The 24,116-nt window shown below is 43.8% G+C and overlaps 1 protein-coding gene across 4 annotated transcripts; it reads left to right on the forward strand.

Moving 5' to 3' along the window:
- Positions 1-1,106: 1,106 nt before the first annotated feature.
- gak (cyclin G associated kinase) lies at positions 1,107-23,573 on the forward strand. 4 transcript variants are annotated; one of them, XM_042101165.1, is made up of 29 exons: positions 1,107-1,456; positions 3,661-3,722; positions 3,913-3,972; positions 4,178-4,292; positions 5,159-5,301; positions 6,131-6,256; positions 6,902-6,991; positions 7,281-7,416; positions 7,907-8,019; positions 9,903-9,978; positions 11,016-11,139; positions 12,481-12,486; positions 12,910-12,959; positions 13,087-13,235; positions 13,391-13,513; positions 14,161-14,294; positions 15,560-15,754; positions 16,625-16,742; positions 16,859-16,938; positions 17,151-17,344; positions 17,544-17,705; positions 17,927-18,370; positions 18,605-18,757; positions 18,998-19,141; positions 19,318-19,404; positions 19,681-19,944; positions 20,095-20,243; positions 20,595-20,771; positions 20,934-23,573. In XM_042101165.1, the coding sequence occupies exons 1-29, from the start codon at positions 1,315-1,317 to the stop codon at positions 21,033-21,035; spliced, it is 3,918 nt and encodes a 1,305-aa protein (XP_041957099.1). In that variant the 5' UTR covers positions 1,107-1,314; the 3' UTR covers positions 21,036-23,573. The 4 variants fall into 4 exon arrangements, with proteins under 4 accessions (XP_041957099.1, XP_041957101.1, XP_041957100.1 ...); XM_042101167.1 differs by having other exon boundaries at positions 19,681-19,935; XM_042101166.1 differs by lacking the exon at positions 12,481-12,486.
- The last annotated feature ends 543 nt before the right edge of the window (positions 23,574-24,116 follow it).

Raw genomic sequence — 24,116 nt, forward strand, 5'->3', positions numbered from 1 at the left:
TGTACCCTCTTAGCTTATTTAACCAGAAAACATCTTCCTGTTAAACCTATTAGTTATATTTCAATCTTACTTTTCATGTAGTTCTATGCATTTAAATTATACCAACTGTATATTTGTGCTTCATTTTTTATGATTTTTTAAAAAATAAATGTTATTGCTAAAACTGAAATCGGTCCAATGAGTGGTTGCTGAAGACCTGAAAGTGTCTGATCTTATCAAACAAGGTCAATGCTGACCTCTTGTGGGTGAAAATATAGGATATCATTTTGAGGCATTGACATTTCCTGCCTGAGTTTTCTGATTACATAACCCAATTCAGTCATTCAGCATGTATTTAAGGCTACTGTGAATGTTATATTTCTATCCCACAACATCAAGGTAAACACCAGGGGGATATTCTAAGTATGTGGTTTAGTGACAAAACCTGAGTAAGTTAACTTGGTGGTAGATCCTCATTCTCCTAGCAAAAAGCCACAGCATCCTTCTATTAGGAGGTTTACTTTACCAATTTACCAGTATTTGTAACTAAACCACGTAGTCTACTTGAAATACCTTCGAGATGTTCTCTTGTGAGGGAATGTCGTGTGATGTTATGTTGTGTGGCTTGAAATTATAAGACCATGCCAAACTGAATGTTTTCTATGAAAAGTTGAAAACATTACTCCCATTGATAGTGTGCAGGAATTGTTCTTGATTGGGTGTACATTTAAATTGAAGAAGAAAGTTAAAAGCTAAACGTTGTAATGCCCATCACACTGACTTTCCATTTCCAACTGAATATGACGTAGTTTATCTTGAGTATGTTGCCTGACCACTGTTGAATTTTCCTTCTTGCTTTAAGAATTTGAAAGAGCTGTTACATTGCAGTGTCTCTGTGGACTAAACCATTTATAGCAGATGGACTTCAGCTAAAAACATTACCCTTAGGAAGAAAACGACCTGCTAGAGTAGTTATTCTAGAAGAAATATTTAAGGTTAAACTTGTATATCCATGTATGCCAAACATATGTAATAAAAACAACAGACAACTGTGGAAGTAAAGCAATCTCAGGTACCTGATGTACTCAAGTGGAAGTAACGTGCATGACATCATGCCTACGTCAGGACCTTACGGAAATACAGTGAAAATATAGTCGTCTTAAACCATTGGGACGAGAATGTTTAGCTAAATCCAAGATCATATGTTGAACTAGTCATTTTGGAATTCGGCTGAGGAGAGTGTCGTTACTCATTTCAAAAGGCATTATATTTCGCAAAAATTGCCCTCGTACGTTTGGATAACATAAGGTGTTCGACGGAGGGACGCCGGACAAAATGTCCCTCTTCCAGTCCGCAATTGATTTCCTCGCTGGGCCCGGTTCGGCAGGAGCTGCTAGTCGGGACCATAATGACTTTGTTGGGCAAATTGTCGAGCTTGGTGATATGAAACTTAGAATTAAAAGAGTTATTGCAGAAGGTAAACGAACCCTTAACCTTACTTGTTATTCTATTCTGTTGTATTAGCTAACTAGCAATTGACTGCTATGAGCTAGTACAAGCTAGCAACTTCCATTCGTTTGACGTGTCAGTTAGCAATGTCACGTAGCAAGCAAGCTATCTCGTTAGCTTTAGCTTGACAAACACCCCATATAACAAACACTCCAACTCTAAGCTTAGTATGCCAGTCGCTTGTAGTGTCGTTCGATGTTCTTGGTGTATAACTTTAGTTCATATATTCGGTGCTGACAGCTCTGCTGTTGAACGCTAAGCTAATCATTATCGATCCGTAAACTTCACTGAGCTAATATCCGGAGCTAGTTAAGCTAACGTTAACGCAACGTTAATGAGCCCCTGTCTTGCATCAAGTATTGATAGCTAACTAAGATAAATTCTATCGCACTTTTTTGTATTTGCACAATTAGTCACGTTAGTTTGTTTAGCTCCTTGGCTAACTAACTTAAGGGAGTGTTTTCCCCTGTCAAGCACTTTTCATTTTAATGATATGCACTAACGTTATCCCTCTGAAAAATTGTATGCCTTGTAATGGTTGCTTAGACTGTTAGGCAACAGTACCAAGTAACGTTATGCTTAATCTGATCATCTGAAACATTTTCTCTTAGCTTGTAAATTATCACAAGATAGCTAGTTGTGTAATTTAACACCCAGTGTGACGAAACATTGCATAACTATGGCGTTTTACAGCTGATATCTGTAAAAGCTCCTGTGTAGAATTAGCCAGAGGGTTCTTTAAGCTACTTTGTTTGCAAGTGGTTTGATTGTCATATTATCTTATGCTTAAATCCACCATTCCCTTTCCTGATGCACACAGATGAAGAGCAAGGGAAGTTTGTGGGAAAGGAAATGTATCACTTCCTAAGTGATTAAACTCAGCAATTTGTATTTGTGAGCCCACTCAATGGCTTGGGCAATGGTCAGCTTCATATGATTTTATCCTTACAGTTTTTCTGAAAGAAACCTAGTTGTGAATGCAGTCCTACACATGGCAGGCCTACATGTTTATTTGAAAAATAAAATGCTTGAAGACAAGGCATGTTGGCAGTAAAATCCCTTGGCTAAATTAATGGAAATGAGTCTCTGGTGTATGAATGGAGCGTCTCTAATTCAGTGCCTCTTTGGTGTGCCCCTCTGCTCTCTTTCAACTTTGTCAAGATGTTGTTGTTCAGCATGTAGATAGTCCATTTACAACTGGGAAGCGTGAACGTTTAAAGGCCTTTTCATTCCAGGAGACCAGGGCACAGAAAGGCACTTGCCACTGATTTACTAGTTTCCATGGTGACCAAGACATTGAAGCCACCTGACTGGCCATTTTCTGTTCCCTTCTTTCCAGACTGTTGTGCCAGGTATCTAGTGTCTTGAAACTGTACACAAACTGGTTCCACAGCCTCAGCTGTTGCTACTATTCAAGTGGTGGAAGCCCGATAGGACTACACATAGTGTTTGAACTATGTCTGTCTTTGTTTGCTGAGCTGAGGATTTCATTGGCCACACTGCATACCGAAACCTCTTTTCTGTTGTGCCATTTGGTGCAGATTTTGTTTTGGGTCTTTAGAGGGTTGTAGGATAATAGGCAAACCATAAAGCACAACCTACTTAAAGTAATGTATACTTGAATGAAAGCAACGTAACATATATGGGAGTTTGTGCATAACCTTTAACTGTGGAGAGATTAAAAATTATAGGGTGAAAAGAGATGTAAAAATGCCTTTTTATGCCCTTGTTCTGTTGAGCTTGTTCAATAAAAACATTCTTTGTGTGTAGGTTTAGTATTAATCACAGTTGCCCGACATAGTTGTGACTAGGCCTATTGCTTTACTTATAGAATACCATCATCCCAGAGTAATATGACTATACTCCGCAAACTTTAGAAGGACTGGTCATTTAGTTGAGTGAAGTTGGATTGTCTCACAGAGTGCCGGAGAGAATTTGCAAACTTGTATGCTGACTTCTAGGCTAATGCTGACTCACTGAACCACCAGATGACTAATTCTTAAATGGACCTCTTCCTGGAATGCATCCTGCTGCTCTATTTTGTTTTCCTCTGAAATGTGTACACTTCTTGGTACTGTTTCTACATAATAAGAATGTGAATGTAACAAAAACTATTTTGTTGATATTATTCTAGACTTCAAATGTTTTTTTTTTTTTTTTTTGCTCTTGTAGGGGGATTTGCCTTTGTGTATGAAGCACAGGATTTAGGTAGCAGCAAAGAATATGCCCTCAAGGTATGTGATTTTCTTATTGCCAGCCTCTTGATTATCCATGTTTGACACTGTTCAATCAAAATTGCTTATCAGAATATATTGTACATAACATGCAACGCCAGTCGGATAATGGATTTGCATACACTATTGCCAGTAGTTGGCAAGCCTACCATTTGAATGTTTTTTTTTCTCAATACGTATTTCTCTCTAGCGACTCCTGTCCCATGAGGAGGAGAAGAACAAAGAAATCATCCAAGAAGTCTGTTTCATGGTATAACATGTTATTTTTGCTTTATGGTACTACACATGCTTAATGTGTATGCTTAATGCTACATATTGTGTTTTTTATTTGTGAAATTACAGACACATAACATTAACTGCACTATGAATATATTGAGCATGCTTAAATAGTAAAGCAGAATTATCATTTGCTCATTTGTACTCGAACTAAAACTTCCGTTTGTGTTATCCATCAGAAAAAGCTGTCTGGCCACCCGAATGTTGTGCAGTTCTGCTCAGCTGCTTCTATAGGGAAAGAGGAGTCAGACACGGGTCAAGCGGAGTTCCTTATCTTAACAGAACTGTGTAAAGGTACAGTGTCCTCGTCCTCTCCCACGCTCAGAATGCCAGAGCTGACACAGACATCCATCAAGTTCTCTATGTTCAGACACATAGGGCCTAAAGGCCCATTCACACCAAGAACGATAACGATAACTATAACTATAACCATAACGATAAAAGCGTTCACACTGAACAACGATAAACAAAGTCTCTCATTGTGTTAATAAATTTGAGGGCTAAAATTCGATGGGTTCTGATTGGCTATTAGCATTTTATCGTTGTGAAAATCGCTCTGAAAATGATCCCCAACGATATTGTTCTTCATGTCGTTATCGTTATAGTTTATGTGTGAACGTCGTCATTCATATTAACGAGAACGATATTTATTTATAGTTATCGTTATCGTTATCGTTCTTGGTGTGAATGGGCCTAATACACACTTTCCAATTGGAGACTTTAACTGAAAACGTTGGGTATGCTGGCCGAGATTTACAGATTGTCAGTTAATATTGTTGCCTACAATTGTTCTATTGTGTCTCTTCCACACACAGAGTGGATTGTGAATACAATATATAAAATGCTTTTGTGTTTCGTACATCAACAGAGTGTTCTAGTCTGAAGTATTAAAGAGCCCTTTTGTTATCGCGCAATACCATCCACTTCCTGTCTGCACCACCTCAAAAAATGTGACATTTCCACACATCTGAATGGGAACTCATAAACGTTTGTCTCAGCGTCAGAATGCCGAGCATGCAGATCGTGTAGTGAGCATTCCCGCCCTGGAGTCAGCAGCAGCCCTCTTGTCACATACATCCGGTCTCAAACGTCTGCTTCCTCTGTCTCAACCTCCCCACCCTACTTCCCCCCGTCCTGCTCTCCCCCGGGTTGTCTTGCAGGTCAGCTGGTGGACTTCATCAAGCGTGTGGAGCAGAAGGGCTCCATATCATGTGACACGATCCTCAAGATCTTCTACCAGTCCTGCCGGGCCGTGCAGCACATGCACAAGCAGAAACCTCCCGTCATCCACCGCGACCTCAAGGTGACGCCCCGTGCACGCACAGCATCTGCACTTGTCAATGATGGGTGCTGCTCACAGCATCTGCGCTTGTCAATGATGGGTGCTGCTCACAGCATCTGCACTTGTCAATGATGGGTGCTGCTCACAGCATCTGCACTTGTCAATGATGGGTGCTGCTCACAGCATCTGCGCTTGTCAATGATGGGTGCTGCTCACAGCATCTGCATTTGTCAATGATGGGTGCTGCTCTCATTCATGCAATGGATAATACTCACATTGATTACTAATGTAAAGTAACAACTGGTGGTGAAAATAATATTGTTGCCTGTTCTCTTTTACCTACTACATCCTATTCTACTTAACTGAACTACATTATGTTTACTGTTGGTTGGTTTGTGTTTTTTGTTTTCAGTCCTCAGTAGTTTGGATTGACGTGTGTGTTCTGTTTACAGTCTTCAGTAGTTTAGATTGACGTGTGTGTTCTGTTTACAGTCCTCAGTAGTTTAGATTGACGTGTGTGTTCTGTTTACAGTCTTCAGTAGTTTAGATTGACATGTGTGTTCTGTTTACAGTCTTCAGTAGTTTAGATTGGCATGTGTGTTCTGTTTACAGTCTTCAGTAGTTTAGATTGACGTGTGTTCTGTTTACAGTCCTCAGTAGTTTAGATTGACATGTGTGTTCTGTTTACAGTCCTCAGTAGTTTAGATTGGCATGTGTGAAATGTTTTCATATGCACTGTTCTTATTCACGTCTGACTGATGGATGGTGATCTAGTTCACACGTGTTGCTGATGGATGATGCTAATGTGTTCTCAGCCATCTCATCGTGATGCCTTATGTTTGTGTTCCAGATTGAGAACCTGCTGATCAGCCAACAGGGCACCGTTAAGCTGTGTGACTTTGGCAGTTCCACCACAATCGCCCACTACCCTGACTACAGCTGGTCTGCTCAGAAGAGGTCCATGGTGGAGGATGAGGTACGACCACATATATGCTGCGTTTTCTTCACCGTTGTTTATGTGTCTTGGTTTTCATGCATCATGTAGTATAATGCATATTTGGATATGTCAGATGTCTGGTCCGATGGGTTGTGCAGTGCTTTCAGGTGAATGCCTCTTGCTCACCTGCCTTTCTTGGCTGTCACTTGCAATCACTCAGTTCTGTGTGGAAAATATCCCCTGGCTTGTTTGTTAGGTGCGATTTGAAAGATCCTTTTTTTTATTTAACATATACATACACAGCTACAGAAACAGAATCATGAATCTGTGTTGACCTCTCACATTGCTGTTGTTGTCAGGATCATAATTCCTGAAGTAGCTTAGAGGAATTGTATTTAGCAGGCTGTTTGTTTCCTGGGCCATGTAATGATTAATTGAATCAGGACACTCTGGTTTGTTTCATGCCCTCATGAGCGCACCGGCGACCTAACAGCCCCGTTGTTCTGCAGGTAGTCGTCATAGAAATGAATTCATATCTAATTTTGCATTTCCTCTCGGTCATTGCCTGCTTCCCACTGTGTTGATTGGATTAATGTTTTGTTTAAATGAGTTACTTGTTATTATGTGTGTAATGTATGTGATTTCCTCAATGTTAATGTTGTGTTCCCTCCTACTCCCTACCAGATCACCAGAAACACTACTCCTGCTTACCGTACGCCTGAGATGATCGACATGTACTCTAATTTCCCCATCAATGAGAAGCAGGACATCTGGGTGAGGAAGGAACTCTGTTGAACTCAGTAGAATTTGTATCAAATAATACATAATTTTGCCTCTTCCTGTGGTTGTATCAGAAGCAACGTTAATTGTTTGTTTCAGGATATTTGGTTGTTGAGAGATAAAACAAACAGAATAACTGACAATAAGAAAACTCTCTGCACTTCTCGCAGCAGTGAAAAAATGGCCGTGCAGTTATTTTCCTGTGCTAGGTGACATCTGCTAGTGCTTGCCATGGAGCCCAACCCTGCTCTTGCTTTAACCACTTCCTCTGCCCTCTCCGCAGGCCCTAGGATGCATCCTCTTTCTGCTCTGCTTTAAACAGCACCCGTTTGAGGAGGGTGCAAAGCTGCAGATTGTGAATGGGAAATACTCCATCCCGCAGAATGACGTCAAGTACACTGTCTTTCACGAGCTCATCCGTGAGTATCTCTGCCTCTGGCTGGGGTGGGGACTACATACCTGAGATGTGTTGGAAAGGTGTGGAGAGGTGCACCAGTGGCCTATGGTTATTCCTGTATGTTCCTAAGCTGTCCCTTTTTTAAGTTCTTGAGTGTAAATAATCACTGAGGACTTGCTTGGGCCATATTGGCCATCATATTCTCATATGAGTGAAAATGCAGTGCCCATTACCTCCTTAATGAGCATCTGTCTAAGAAACCCCATGCATTCAGCACTCGGCATTCATTTTATGAATCTATGGATGTTTTGGCATCATACAAAATGTTGCACTCTTTGTTATTTGTTGAGTATACATAGATTACTGTTATGTTTGTAGAATATATAAATAGCTTCCTTTGAGATTTGTTCTCCTTTGTTCTATAATACTTTGATAAGAATCAGTCTTTGAGTGGCTGTTTGTTATTGTTGTGTGTGCACCCTCCCTTAAGGACATTGTTGATTGTCTTGCAGGGTCCATGCTGAAGATCAACCCAGAGGAGCGTTTGTCCATCAACGAGCTGGTGAACCAGCTGCAGGAGGTTGCTGCTGCTAGGAACGTCAATCCCAAGTCCCCCATCACGGAGGTGAGTCAGCCTAGCCCTGCACAGCCCAGCACAGCACTGACGGTAACTCACTTTTGTGCGGTCGCACAGAAAGCTTTGTGTGGTCACCTGGGTGTTTGACAGCGGACCATGCTGGGAAAGTGGGGGAGCAGTGTGTAGAGCTCTCATGTTTTGAGCTAGCCTCACTCATTGTTTATACTTTCAAATATCATTATACGTTCAAAGATCAGGTCATAGAGCACATCTAGATAGTTTTAAATGGAAATAACAGGCTGCTCCTTTAGCACATGAAGTGTCTGCTGCTTTGGAGGGAATGTTCTGCAAGCTGTGCAACCTCGCTCCAATCTCAACACAAAGTGTAACGTGATGTCCATGTACTGCTGCAATATCTACAGTGTGACAGTGTAACGTTGAAATATAGAAAAATCAGAAGTGAGTCGTGGGTTCGACTCCAAGCTGCCACCGTTGTGGCCCTGTGCAACGCACTCAACCCTGACATGCTTCAGGAGGACTGTCCCTGTAATTGGACTCTGTAAGAGTGTCAACTAAATGCATGAATAGTTATAGTGAATAATTAATGTGGTGGTCATATACTCAAGTCAGATCAGTGCAGAGAGATGGTGAGACTTGGCTCACGTTCAAGGCAAGGTCTTCTCAGTTCTCCAGGGCTGTCTGTAAACACCCCCAGATCCTCGAGCGTAAACAGGAACAAGTCCCCCCGTTTGTAGTCAAAGCATTCTTCTGAAGCGCCGCTGGAAGACTGCTTCCCTTCTTCTTCTCTTCCTCCTCCCCTCCCCTCTCTGCCGTCGCTCAGACAAAGGAGCTTCTGATCTCCTCCTCTGTGCCCAGCCTAATGGCATGTGATGTCACAGAGCGGAAGGAGGGACATATGTGGATAGAGAGATCTTGTAGTAAGGGAGACAAGGAAAAAGAAGAAAACACCAGTATGTTGGGGATTCTGAAGAAGACCAAACGTCAGATGTTGACAAACTGGCTTTGGCTTGTGTTATTTGTGGCTGGTGGCAGGGTCTAGGGCTGTGAGTTTGCTATCTCTGGACTCTGAACATGCTCGAACTAAGCTATGTGTTGCCTGTTGTTGGGTAACGGAGTGTAGGTTATTAGGTTATCAGTTTTATGTGGTCTTGTCTAGTCATTGTTTTTTTTTGTTTTGTTTTTCTAGTCTCAACAGTGGCTGTATTGCAGTCTCTGTTTATAGATATCACTCAGTCCTGTGGGGTTTGTTTATCGTATTGGGAGTAGAGTTGTGACTTGAGCCCGACTGCCCTGTGTGTGTGTGTGTGTGTGTGTGTGTGTGTGTGTGTGTGTGTGTGTGTGTGTGTGTGGGGTGAGTGACTACGGCAGGCAGGCGGGCGGTCATTATATTGGGGTAGCAGGGGTGGGGGTCGCCCCCTGCCTGGAGAGACCAGCCTGCTGGCTGTCCGGCCGCACGTCTGCGAGGGCAGATTTTTAAAACCCAGCTGATCTGGGTTAAGCTGGGGTTTCCCTGTGGATTACGCAGCTCACTACCTCTAGAGAGAGAGAGAGAGATAGGGAGGGAGAGAGAGAGAGAGAGATAGGAGAAGCCAGACCAGGTCTGGCTGGCTGCGGTACTGGAGAGGGTTTTTGCGTCGGCTGACGTGGCGAAGGCTTTCTTGTGCTGCTTACACCGGCAGTCGTGGCTGCGGGAGATGTAAACGATCACAGCTCCGGCGTCTGAAAAAAGCTCCAGTTCTTCTCAGCCACTCGTCAGTGCATCAGTGTGTCTGTACTGGTGTCCGGGAGCCCTGTTGTTGTTGTTGTTGTTTTTGTTGTTGTTGTTTGAGTCTGTGACCTTTGTCCCGATGAGTCTGCTGAGCCCCTACTATTGCCTGAAGCCCAATTACGATGGCTATGAATCTCTGCAGCTCCTGGAGCAGAACGGAGGCTACGGAAACAACGGAGCCCAACTGCCAGCGCAGATCAACAACATCCACAATGCAGGTGAGTGCTGGGGGAATGTCTCTATTTCTGTCTGTGTGAGTGTGTGTGTGTGTGCGTGTGTTTTATGTGGCAAGCACACTCCTGAATTCACTTCTCTATATAATTCATTGTCTGATTTATGTGTGTGTGTGGGTTCATTCTTTTGTACATTTAATTCCTAGTATGAGTTCTAGACTGATGCTTAAAAACTGAGTGCAGTTGGTTAAATGTGGGGTCAGCACTCGAGCCTGGTCATAAAGCCATCATAAAACCAAGTTCTAGATTGTTCTTTATTCTCTGCAGCTCTGTCACTGCCTAATGGCTACACTCTCATTTTCCAACCTCGCATCAAATGTAGCCTTTTGCTAACAACCCGTATAAACCCATTCAAATTAATTGTAAAAACCATTTGGCAGTACTTTTGTGCTTTCTGCAGTGAGTATTCATGCAAACTGCTTTGTTGCACTGTTGCACCTCCTAAATTTCTCCAGGGGCTCCGTGCCGTCTTGTAAGAGGATTGCTGTTTCTGAGCAGCCCACCATCTGCTGAGAACGAGAAGTGGCTCAGATGAGCGAGTGGGCAGGAAAGTGACGGCCACCGTCATGGCAGTCCCATTAGAGTGCAGGTGCACTGTGCTGTGCCTTGTGCATCAGGCAATAGTCTAATGGCCGTGACACCTGTTGCATGGGTTTATGGCAGGACGTTATATTCAACCGTGGTTGTGCTGCCTTTGTGTGTGTGTGTGTGTGTGTGTGTGGGTGGGTGGGCGAGCGGGCGGTCTTTACAGCTGTGGTCAGTGTATTGAGATGCCATGTATTGTGTTTCAAAATGGTAGAGTTGGGTGTTCTGATTGAGTTTCCCCTCTGTGACATTAAATTAAATATTGATGAACTTCATCCTAACTTTTGTGTCCGCTGTGTTTTCACCATGATTGCTTCAAAAATGCTAATTGTCAGTGCAGAACATTTAACTTGTTGACAACACAAACAGCAAATGTTACCAATCACCTCTATTGATCCATCAGTGACAAATGTTTGTATTGTGTTTGCTCTGCTTAGGGATGTATGGGGCTGATCCTGACCAATCAGGCAGTGGCTTCCTGGACATCCTCAAGGGAGGGACTGAACGCTTCCTGACCAACATCAAAGACACCTCCTCAAAGGTCATCCAGTCTGTGGCCAGGTGAGTGAGTTCAGAGGTCAAAGGCTGAGTCAGCCAAGAGGACATTCACCAGGGGTCCAGTGGCCTATATTGTGCAGCACCTATTGTAAGTAAGGTATTCAATAGTGAATAGCAGTCTCATGCCATTATTTTATTGCCATCTACAGTGTTAGTGTGAGGTCATTTCAGTAGTTCTGCTCACTCATGTCATTGTCCACTCTTACTTTTTGGGTGATGTAGGGTTAGTAGATTGTGTCTGGTTTAGTTGGTTGAGGGTTAACTTTAGTGAATGGTAAATGAACCATCTGCCATGGGAAGGTCAATAGAGCGCAAGACTGAGATGTAGTGGCAGATTATCTGCTCCAAATGGATTTATCTGGCCTCCTGCTGTTCACACTTCTGTTTAGTGAGCAGCTCCTACTTGTAGTTTAATCTGTGGGGTCATTCATTTATTTTACTGGATCTCTAAAACCCTTTATTTGAATTCAGTGTTCGATCTAACAGTTTACGTCCATATCTGGATCTTCCAGAGTTGCGTGAAATTGCTTTGCATTGATTGTTATGTTGTAATACTCACTTAGCTTCTCTGCACAGGAATGGGTGTTCAGTATGAACACAAGCTCTAAGCGGAGTTTCAACACCTTCAGTAGTGCTAGGCAGTATGACCAGAGAGTTGTCACAGTATTTTTTTAACGTTCCGATATAGCTGTTGTTTCAGCTATGGTATACCGGGATACTGCCCACCGCAACTGTATAGCTGCTTTTTAATACAGCTTCTCCTCTCTTCCTGGATTGGAATTATCTAGCTAACTATCTAGCCAATGCAATTGGGCTGTTTTCGGAGAGCCCAGAAGGGACATCCCCAGAGGTCATGAAGACCTCTATGAATCTGCCCTGCAAACTTTGAGCTTGCTTCTTTTGGGGAAGAGCGGAGAAACTTAAAACCTAACTTGCTAGCCCATGCAATTGTGCTGTTTTCTGAGAGGGTGCTGAGAAAGCTAAAAGCTAATTTGCTAGCCCGTGCAGTTGCACGGTTTTCTGAGAGCTCAGAAGTTCCGTCCACAGAGATGAGGACCTCTATGAATCGCTCAGCTCCGTTTGCGCTTGATTCTTTTGGTAGGGGCTGGGGTATAGTAACATCACGAGACTGATGAATTTGAATGGATTTTGTGAAGCCATTGCTGTGCTCATCTCCATCTCCCATCCATGCCCAAACCCCCAGCTCCCACTCATCTCCCACTCATCAGTTGTGCATTTTTGGTCAATCTGTTTTTGCCCATATTTTTGTTCTGTTTCTTTATGTTAATGTCGTTCATTCTGTTCCCGACTCTCGTCTTGTGGTCGTATCTCTCCGCCCACTAGCCCCAGGTAATTATGGGATACCACATGCATTCTGTTTGTGATTTGAGTTGTGCCACGCCGTGTTTGTGTGTGTGTGTTTTTTTGTTTTGTTTGTTCTGTTTGTCTGCATCTGTTTTCCAGCCTACATCCCATAAATCGTGTAGAAGTAGATAGTTCTTTAGATGATACCTTGTCCACTAAAATCAGTCTTTGGAAAGCACACCTTTTGTGCATTGTGACTTTTCTCTCATTCAATATCTTTGTAAACTGACCGTAGATTATTAGTCTAATGGACTGTAATGTTCAGCTGTCTACATTGTGTGTATTTGTGTGCACTGACATTAATTAAAAATGATCTTAGATTTAGAGTGTGGTTTGATGCATGACCACAACCATATCCAGGGCTTGGTTGCCTTTGATCGCTCATCTTGACTTTGTTTTACCCGACAGCTATGCAAAAGGAGACCTCGACATTTCTTACATCACCTCCAGAATAGCAGGTATGCCACCTTTTTAAAGATTGTTAAAAACCCATCTCAAGCAGTTACAATTAGGAAGTTCTCATCTATTAAAATCTTTAAGAGAATTACGAGGTTTTATGTCTTACTGTAATTTCTGTTTGCACAGTGATGTCCTTCCCAGCTGAAGGAGTTGAGTCTGCAATTAAGAACAGCATAGAGGACGTGCGGTTGTTCCTGGACTCGCGCCACCCGGGTCACTATGCCATTTACAACCTCTCCAAGCGCTCTTACCGACCCTCCCGATTCCACAACAGGGTACGCTAGTCTGCCGCTCCACTGATATGTATATTTACTGAGGCTACTGTACATTTTAGTGTGTTTGTTATTGTTGTTCAGTGAGCATATTTGGTGTGTTGAAAGCGCCTGCCACCTAGCTCCAGGTGTCTAAACCTGAGTGTGTTCTTGAGCAGGTGTTTGAGTGTGGGTGGCAGGCGAGGCGGGCCCCCAACCTGAGGAACCTCTACAGCATCTGCAAGAACATGCACCAGTGGCTCAAACAGGACCAGAGGAACATCTGCGTGGTGCACTGTCTGGTGAGAACCGCTGTTATGTTCTATAATGCCATTTATATCATAGTTTGTGTTAGCCAACTTACCCAAACTGCTTAGAGGTCTTAAAACTGATTTAAGTGCTATGCCAGTGCAGAGCACTTTTGCTATAGAATGTAAAGGATATTTTCTGAAATTTGATTGATATATTTTTCAGTATCTGTGATGTGCCAAGATGCATCACTTTTCTATGACATGTACTTTAATGTGTGTTGTACTCTATTGAAGCAATAAGCCCCGAGAGGCCGTAGGTTACACAGATTCTACAACAGCTAAGGGGTGTTGTTAGGCACGATGTGCTAGCGGAATACCTAAAACCCCCCTTAACTGTTGTAAAATCAGTGTAACCTATGGACTCGAGTCGCTTATTGCTTTTGTAAAACTGTTACTATAAATTCCTGGCAAAGTTTCATAAAGTAAAGGCACAGCAAAGAGAAATGTAACGATTTATTCATAGTTAACCATTCTTAATTCAGTAAAATAGAACGAAATGCGGTAAAGGTGGATGTTTATGCTGCATTTTACAACGACATCGAACACAATTCAGCCAGTCACAATCAAGGACCGGAACTATCAGTTTTAGAATGTGTAACTAATCATTGTTGGCGTGTGTCCCTCTCGCTGACCGGTAGGACGGGCGTGCAGCCTCCGCGGTGGCCGTGTGCTCCTTCCTGTGCTTCTGCCGTCTCTTCACCACAGCTGAGGCGGCCGTCTACATGTTCAGCATGAAACGCTGCCCGCCGGGTATTGCTCCCTCACACAAAAGGTACTGAGGGCATCTCTCTCTCTCTCTCTCTCTCTCTCTCTCTCTCTCTCTCTCTCTCTCTCTCTCTCTCTCTCTCTCTCTCTCTCTCTCTCTCTCTCTCTCTCTCTCTCTCTCTCTCTCCCTTTTTCTTTCTCACACACACACACACACAATTAGAGACTTCACCATTTTAGAGTGAGAGGTAGTATGTTTACATGGCAGGTATTGAACACATGGTGGTAATTTCTCACAAGTGAATCAGTGAGATTAATCCATAAGATAAAGATTACTGTTGATCTTGTAAGTCTGTTATATGTTATAAATGTATCAGTAACATTGGTAAGGTTAGTGTGTAAGATTGCTCCTCATTAAGACTTGAGAGAAATGAATAGTGAAATGATCACAATTTAATGTTCACTCAGTTCAGTTAGGAAAAGAATTAGCACTCAAACACTCCAGCCTTCTAATGCAGCTGGTAACAATGAGTTGCATTCTTTGCAATGTTTGGGTTGTCTTGAAGCTTTCTGCTGTCCTAATCATAAGGACAATGTTCAGTTCAGTGTAGTTCAGTTCAGCTTTAGTATAGTCCAATAAGCCACCTGCTTGGACTCCGATAGCAGAGTTGAAGACCGCTCATACATCATAAAACACATGATGTCAAGAGGTATTTGAAGTTAAGAAGATATCAAATTGAAATGGGTGAAATTGGATTTGGATTTGGCAAATTGATCTGATTAGAATTGTGTGCCAGTTTCTGAGGAAGTAAACAGAGGAACTGCAGTTGGTGTGTGAACATGCCAGGTCTTCAGTTCACTGATCAGGTGATTTGAATCTGAAAGTGGGACGCATCTGTGCCACTAGATCCTTATCCCCTACATATCACCTACTAGACAGCAAAGCAGGTGAACTACATATAGAGTTGCAGTGCATCACTGAGATGCACTGATGATTCAGTGATCTGACACTATATGCCTGTTGAAAAGCTTTATGCTGTAAAAGAGCTTTAATCCCGTTTAAGCTCAGTGCAGTGCAGTGTGTGTTATCTATAATGAAGTGTAGAGAAGATAAACAACATCAGCTCCCACCCATGAGCACTCATTGATGTTTGGCATTGTTCTCATGGCCTTGCTTACTCAGAGAGCTGGCCCACTTTGCCTCAGAAGCGTTAGTGTGTGCTGACTCATACACTATGTATTGTGTAATAAGTAGCACTGAATCACTGTGTGTGTGTGTGTGTGTGTGTGTGTGCGTGTGTGCGTGTGTGCGCGCGTGTGTGTCTTGTGCAGGTACATCGAGTACATGTGTGACATGATGGCCGAGGAGCCCATCATCCCTCACAGCAAGCCCCTGCTCATCCGCTCCATCGCCATGACGCCCGTGCCCCTTTTCAACAAGCAGCGCAACGGCTGCCGGCCCTTCTGCGAGGTGTACGTGGGCGACGAGCGCGTGGCCACCACCTCCCAGGAGTACGACAGGATGAAGTAAGCCCACCCAAAACGCCCTGCAGAGAGCGCTGTTTATCACACACACACACACCAAAGTATAATGAGATAAACAGGGGAGCTGCAGTAGATGTGTACTTGCATCTGGCCGTCAGTTGAATTTGATCTGTAAGTGGGACACGTCTGTGCCACAGTGGCTTACTAGAACGTCTCCAGGGCTGGCCTTTGGGAAGAAAAAGCCTTAAGTTCTATTGCGTGCAATTTCTCTAAAGGATCAGAGGTCTGTTTGTACTGGCAGCGTTTTATAGCACATTATAAAGGCAGCACACTGTGACATGGCGTTTATACTGATGTCATCAGTCTGGTAATGCTGAGGAAGCTCTCGGCTGCGTGTGCTCCTCACGATGGCACTGGGCGTGTATTGTGATTTGTTCTATGCAAGGGCGTTGTCTTAGGCGCTGAACTCGGTTGTCATACCGATTTGGCCCGGGTATTCGTAGAGCTCATGTGGAGGAGAATGAGGCCAAGCGTTCTTGACAAGCACCTGCACAGTCGAACAGGAAAGCCCCCAGTGAAGTAGACATGTCGGGTAAAAATCACTGGTGACTTATGTGCAAGGAAACATTTCAACCCAAGGACGGCCAAATTGGAAGTGTGGTATTGTTAGCTATTAAAGGCTGTCTGGTTAATGACTTAAAGGTGCAGTGTGTGATTGAGGCTAAGCCATAAACAGTTCCAGCAAATTAACATATTGTTTCAGGATAACAAAAGGGAGGGAGGCGTGTAATTCGATTGTCTGTTGAGTTCAGATATCAACAACCTTTGGGCAGAGCTACATACTGTTTCTTTAAACAGCACCTCATTAAGGGATCCCTAGAATCTGTTGACTGATGTCTGCCTTGTTTGCAGGGACTTTAAATCAGAGGATGGACGTGCTGAGATTCCTCTTGACATCACAGTGCAAGGGGACGTGCTCATCGTCATATATCACGCCCGCTCCACATTGGGTGGCCGTCTTCAAGCCAAGGTACACACTGACCACTAGGAAACACCCTGCTGTTAGTCTTTAATACAGAAGAGTTTAAACTAACTTTCATGCTCCACTGTCATGTGCTATGGTCTGATCCTGTCTTGTGATTGTAGATGGCCTCCATGAAGATGTTCCAGATCCAGTTCCACACAGGCTTTGTGCCGCGAAATGCTACCACAGTCAAGTTTGCAAAGTAAGTCCGATGTTACCGAAAGTGTAGGGTTTTGGCTTTTCCTTTGAGTTTAGTCCAGTACTGGATCCTGAAACTAGACATTTGGTCTCTTGTCATACACCCACCCATGTCCACACTGTCTCTCTGGTATCAAACGTTTTGAAAGTCGTATTATATTATGATTGAACACAGTATGATCTGAGTTATAAGGGTGCTTTCTGTCTGCTGCTCAGGTATGATTTAGACGCCTGTGACATCCAGGAGAAGTATCCCGACCTCTTCCAGGCCAACCTGAACGTGGAGGTGGAGCCTCAGGATCGCCCAAGCAACAAATCTCCACTGTGGGACAACTTTGCCACCAAAGGCCTCAATCCCAAGATCCTCTTCTCCAGCCGTGACGAGCAACAGGAGATTCTCTCTAAGTTTGGTACGTCATTAAGACCACTCTGCCTCTGTGTGTGCCTATGGAAGTGTTTTGATCAAGGCTGTCAACTCTAGACATTTCTTGTACATCATGGACTTTAGGTCAGTTACACATTCTGTGTTTCTTCATCACTCACACAGCACTACTTACGGGGTAAATTTCTGTTTTGACCGATTGCTTGTTCTACCTCCTGCCCACCCAGGCAAGCCTGAGCTCCCACGGCAACCAGGCTCCACGGCCTTCTATGACGCTGAATCGCCCCAGACGGAGCAAACGCCTGATGGCTCCAACAGGTCCGAGTCGGAGTCCCCCCAGGACAACGACCCCAACGCCAACAACTTCTTTCAGACCCTTGACTGGCAGGGTAAGCAACCACTATTATTTTTACTGCTCTAACATTTTTCACATTGTGTGATGACACCTCCTAGATGATTATGTTTTGTTTTGGTTTGGTTTGGTTTGTTTTGTTTTGGTTTGTTTTAGCATAGTTACCTGTTTAGGTATTTATATGTTAAATGAAGACCATGACGTTATAAAGCCATAATAGCTTAGCTCAACTCTAAGATGCCACCTTGTCTTATTCAGATGTTAGTGGTCAACACGATGGGCCGGACAGCTTGTCTGGTCCCATGGACGACCAGGACAACCTGAGCGATGCCTCGGAAGACGAGTCCTACTCCTACTCGGGCCCGCCGGGCGAACCACTGTCCCGCGATGCCAGCGAGCCCTTGTTCGACACGGACTTCCAGTCTCCGACCCAGCCTCCAGAGCCCCAGCCCAGCGACACTGTAGACCTGCTGGGCCTGAACTCGGACACTCCCGGCCCGCCAGCTCCTCCGCAGACCAGCACAGAAGGTGGCATGAAGGCCTCCTCCAGCAACAGTGACCTCCTGAACGACCTCTTTGCCCCACCCGGGATCGGTGTGCGACAAGATAGCAGCAACGACTTGATTGGAGACCAAGCGGACCAGGACCTGTTCTTTAACAATGCGCCTAGCAATACCACGGCTGCAGCCCAGCCTCCCAAATGTAAGATCAAGTGTTAGTTTTGTTATATGGCCGTAGCATAACAATTCACATCTAAAGGTAATGATACATGGGCTAACTTTTTGAGCAATGTTGCCTGGCAATCACATGACTGATTCCTAGTGTTCTAATTGGATACTTGCAACATGTTGCCTAGCAGCCTGGCTCGTGACGACTGTTTTCTTAATCAGGAGTGAACTGGTTGGCTTTAGCGTGTCCTTTTTGTTCCCTCCGCAGTGAATGACTTCTTTGACCCATTCGGAATGGGATCAGGTCCGTCTGCACACCAGCAGTCAGAGCCCGACCTGTTTGGGGACCTCCTTGGCTCAGAGGGAGCCTCCAGCAACTCCAACCCGCCTCCATCCTCCAACTCCAGCCTCTTTGACCTCAGTGAGTGACCTCTCTCTCTCTCTCTCTCTCTCTCTCTCTCTCTCTCTCTCTCTCTCTCTCTCTCTCTCATGCATGTCTGCGTTACCTCCCTTCACTCCATTATCACCAACCTTGCATGCTAATAACACTTTCAAAGTAGTTGTTGTCAGTCTCTGATTTAGACTGGATTGGTGAAGTGACTGTTTACCAGTCTGAAGATGCAGAATAATGAAGTCTGTCTGTCTGTTGTTCGTTTCTCAGATAAGCTGACCAACGAGCCTCCCAAAATGACCTCGTCCGCTAGCCAGCCAGACTTGCTTGGAGGATGGGACAGCTGGACGAAAAGCGGTGGACCCGCTGCAGCAGCCAGCATGAACGCCATGCCCAAAAAACCCTCCTTCCCCGGTAAATAACACCACCTCAGGGAACCACCCAGCATGTCTGTGGGAAGGCAGACAAACTAAGGCAGCTGAGGGGCTGTGTTTCATTCCTGTCCTTGTTCCTACATAAACACACACACAAATACATGCATAACATAAAGAAAAAACAGAAATGTAACAGTATTTTTCGTAAACTTCCAGCGCCGGGTGTGGCATCCATCTCCAAGACCAAGTCACAGAGCTTTGATCCCTTTGCTGATCTTGGAAACCTGGGAGCCACATTACCAGGTAAGGTCATGCCTCAACGCATCACCATAATAGCGCAGTCATGTGATTCCTACCACAGGGTTGAGGTCATTACCGCGTTTTTTTCTTGTATTTGTCCTTTGAAAGTTAGTTATATTGTGTGAGATTGGAAATATTAACACTAGAATCCTTATTTAGCTAAAACCGCATTAAGAAATAATCATACCGTCACAGCCCTGGGTACATCAGCAGAAAGACCTCTTCACCCCTGAGGTCTCCACCAGACTGTTCTAACTTCCCTGCTGTTTATATTGACAGGTTCCTCCAGCGGGGGCTTCTCTGGCTCTGGGTTCAGCATGAAGTCAGGGCCCTCAGCTGCCCCCAAAAGCGGAGGCCAACAGTGGCCGGCTGGTGGCTCTCAGGCAGGGGCAGGTAAAGGCTGGATGCCCCCTGCTTCGGCCTCAAAGCCCCAGCCACCCAAATCTGCCCCCCAGTCCGGCAAACCAAACTACAACGTCAACTTCAGTGTGATCGGGGGACGAGAGGAGAGGGGCATCAGGGGCCCGGGCTTTGGTGAGAGCGGCAAGTGAAAATAGTCTTTGTGAAAAGGGACAAAAATGTATCCTATATTATTTGTGTTTTGTCTCTGATCATTAAGAGAAAGGAGAACTAATTGTGTTATTTTACTGTGACGACTTGTTATTTAGTTCTTTTGTCTTTTTTTTATTTTAGGCCCAAAACCGAAAGTGAAGGAGGATGACTTTGGGGACCTGCTGTCCACTCAGGGCTTTTCGTCCAAGCCAGATAGGAGAGGGCCCCGAACCATCGCTGAGATGAGGAGACAGGAGCTGTCCAGAGACATGGATCCTTTGAAACTCCAGGTTCAACGTCCTAATCCCTAAATCCTTCAGGAGTTGGTTGGATAAGAATCTTTGATTTAGCGTCTTTAATGTTCTCTTTAGGCTAGACTTGTGTTAGGGTGAGGCCAAATAAGGAAACCTTCCCGCCACACCCCACCCCCCCACACACACATTTGACTTCATCAAAGTCTAGTGACAGAGTCCGGTTGATTTCATGTGGAATGACCGTTTAGTTATGCTAATGCTTATGTGAAAGCTTGTGAGTGGTTGTGGATTACTGCTGCTCATGAGGATGGTCATAGTGGTGTGTGATCAGATGTGGTCATCGCCGTGTCTGAATGTCCCCCTCTCTTGTTCCCTGAACCTGCTCAGATCCTGGACTGGATCGAGGGGAAGGAGCGGAACATCCGGGCCCTGATCTCCACCCTTCATACGGTCTTGTGGGAGGGAGAGACCAAATGGAGGCCGATGGGCATGGCCGACCTGGTGACCCCCGATCAGGTCAAGAAGGCTTACAGGAAAGCTGTGCTCGTGGTGCATCCCGACAAGGTGAAAACCCTTACTCGTTTCATTAACTGCAATAGAGTTGCTTCTGCTTTTCTCTCATTTTTATCACTGGTGTGGAGTTCCATGATTCATTTCTTGGCTTCATCAAAAATATATTTTGAGAAAATGAAAAAAACATGACATTCTTTTATCAACATTTTCTAGGCCACAGGTCAGCCTTACGAAGAATATGCTAAAATGATCTTTATGGAGCTGAACGACGCCTGGTCTGAGTTTGAGAACCAAGGATCCAAAGCCCTCTTCTGATTTTCTCTCTCTCTCTCTCTCTGGCCACTGCACACTGCGGGCAGCCACTCCTCCCAGGCGTGTGGGCTCCCTCTAGTGGTGGGAGATGGGATATGGTGGCCAGTGTCCACACTTCTCACCCTCCACACACATCACCTCTTTAGCCTTCTCAAGTACCAGACACTGCCAGCTCCTCTGGGCACAGACTGCAGGAGGAAGGGTGAACACAGGCTCCACGCCTGCGAGGGTTCAGTCTCAGACAATCACAAAAAAAAACAAAAAAACAACAAAAATAGAGAAAGAGAATGATTGAATGGATTTGAACAGACTTCATTCATCCTCAGCAGTGCAAATGTGAATTTTGAAATGCTGGTCGACCGCGCACATCGGGTCATGTCACGTCTGGCAACAGACTGCAAACAACTCCATTACACTCCTGGAATGCCAGGCTGGGTGGCTCTCCTTCTCAATCTTCTCCAGTGACTACACTGTGTCACGGCGATGTGTCACAGGTTAAACACACACACACACACACGCACCCACACACCCACCAAGTATGCTCTGAGCCTGGCACGGTAGCCTGCAGCCTGTGTCTGACACTGCAAACCCATTATGAGACATCTGACGTAGGAGGATGTTGAACAAAAAAGAGAGGGGTAATTTCACCATGCTGTTTGGAGCTTTGCAAGAAACCTTTTGTTGTTTATTTCATTTCTGCTAGGAAATATGAGTGCTAGTTTTCTATTGCTTCATTGTAAATACTGTTTGTGTGGATGGGGTGATGTGGGTGCATATTGATATTAAGCATTGTATGAATGAATACATGATGACTGAATGAGTGAGTGAATGAGTGAATGAATGGAGTGGGTGCACTGAATTGACACCTTCTAAGACTTGCTCCCATCATGTCTTTGTTTTTGTGATTATTGACCCTCATATCCACTTTGGGCCTGTACTGTTTTTTGCCACCCAACTCATTCACTGTTATTATGTGTACGTGAGCGGGGGAGGTATTTACCGAATTACGTAAACTCAACATTTGATTCCCCCCCCCCCTTCCTTCCTTATCTGTACCTCATGGACCACAGACTTCTATTTTCTTATTTATTATTTTGAAGGGAGCATACGTATATACATGACAATTAAATATTAACAAAGAATCATAATATATAAATTGAATGTCTTTTCATGGAGGCTAACCTAACTTTGTGAGCCAGTCATTTTAGCAGGCATTCCAAAGCATCCACTAACCTGAATGTGCTTTTTATAAAGTCTGTGTGGAATGTATGTTCATGCTAAACTCTTTACAAATCGTTTGTCCATTCCTCTCAACAGTACAGTATTTTCAACCATGCCCCACTGTCATTGTTGCTGACCAGCAACCCACTTTGCCCTTTTCTCAAATTAAGCTATGGACTAGCATCTCATTTAATGCCTGCACAGTGATAGGGGGAAAAAAGCTTAACCAAAATCTGATTTTCTAGGATGAATGTTATTTTCAGTTATTTACTCACCAGAGTGATGAGTCCGATAGAAAGAACTGAAAATGATGTAGACAATTTCAGTTTCAATGACCTAAAATGTTGCATTGCTTTTATTTGTAAAGCATAACCAATCAAAGATGTATGGCATTCAAAATATTCAGAATTGTCACATTGTGTGTCTAAGTGCTGGATTGTGAAAAACGGAGACGTTATTTGATCATACCCTTGAGATACAGCACTGGCATTTAATAAGTGCTTAAAAATCATTTATCCTGATAAAAGCCTTAAACTGTACTTCCTGTTTTTTACAACTCCATGTGTAATTGAGCATGCTTACAGATTCTACACAGTACAGATTCTCACCCACCATCCATTTGTGGCATTGGCTGTGTAGTGTGCACTTTTTAGTGTAAATGCTGAAGAAGTGGTTCAAATGAAGATAAAAAAACATTGTTCCCATGTGCTTGTGTGGGTGCTTGATTGCCTGATTGGAGTGGGTGACACATTCCAAACACCACATCTCATTATTTACCGCAAGAGGGGAGTTTTCAGTGTGTGCTTTTTTCTTTATACAACTTTACTGACTGATGTCACTGTGCTTTGTTGCAAAGTTGCACTGTCATGCAATAAGAGTGACAGGATGTGTCAGTGAGGTGTCTCTTTGAGATTGGTCACTGGCGTTCTAAGTTGAGATGTGGAAGAATCTCAATTAAAGGACCTCACGTAGCAGCAAACAGGTTGAGAATGATTCAAGCGAGTGGATGCAGTGTTTTTTTTTTTGGAAGGAGAGTGATAAATGGATTCCATTGTGACCAAAATATTCAGGGCATTGGGATTTACTTCTTTTGCTCTTTAGTTAGTACAACTATTACTAAACCTTGTGATGCTCAGTGCTCATCTTGTGTGTGTGCTGTATGTTTTTGTATGCCTGTTGCGTCTGCTAAGTGAGACAAGTGAAGTTATGCTTTCCCTTCTTATCTCTGTTCACCTTGTGTATTTTTCTTTTTTTAATTTCATTTTCCATTCTGTATGTGACAATAATAATAATAATAATAATAATAAAAAACAAAAACAATTGTTATTGTGTTTTCTTTTGGACTGTTTTTCCAATTCTGCTGGTTTCCACAAATTTCCCAGTAAAGTATTCTTAGGCTGTGTGTGTTGATGAACTAGTGTGAGGGATGGCCACACTTCAAACCAGAGACCAAAGCTTGTGTAGGCCCTACAATGTAATTCCCATATTTCATATGTCTCAGGCCTTACAGCCAACTCGGGTGTCATTAGGGTCGAGTTCTAATGATCTTAAAAGGCATGCATGTTTCAGGAGAACACATTTCACGTGGTCAGTTGTTTGAGGAGGTAGAAAATCCGGTGGAGTCTACATTTTTGTTATTATTATTATTATTTCAGGTTCATCCAAATGTATGAATTTACAATACAGCAAACAAACAAAATCTTGACTGATGCAGATGGTCAAATGAAGTAGGCCCCGCCTAGGCTAAGGGAGCCATCATAGACTGTACTGTATGGGGAGTCAGATTTGGTGTCCTTTTTGAACACGTTGCATAATGGATGGAACGAATCTGTTCTTCAATTAGCTGCTGCGATATGGGGAAAA

This window comes from Alosa sapidissima, chromosome 8 (assembly GCF_018492685.1).
Source record: "Alosa sapidissima isolate fAloSap1 chromosome 8, fAloSap1.pri, whole genome shotgun sequence".
Classification (NCBI taxonomy): domain Eukaryota; kingdom Metazoa; phylum Chordata; class Actinopteri; order Clupeiformes; family Clupeidae; genus Alosa; species Alosa sapidissima.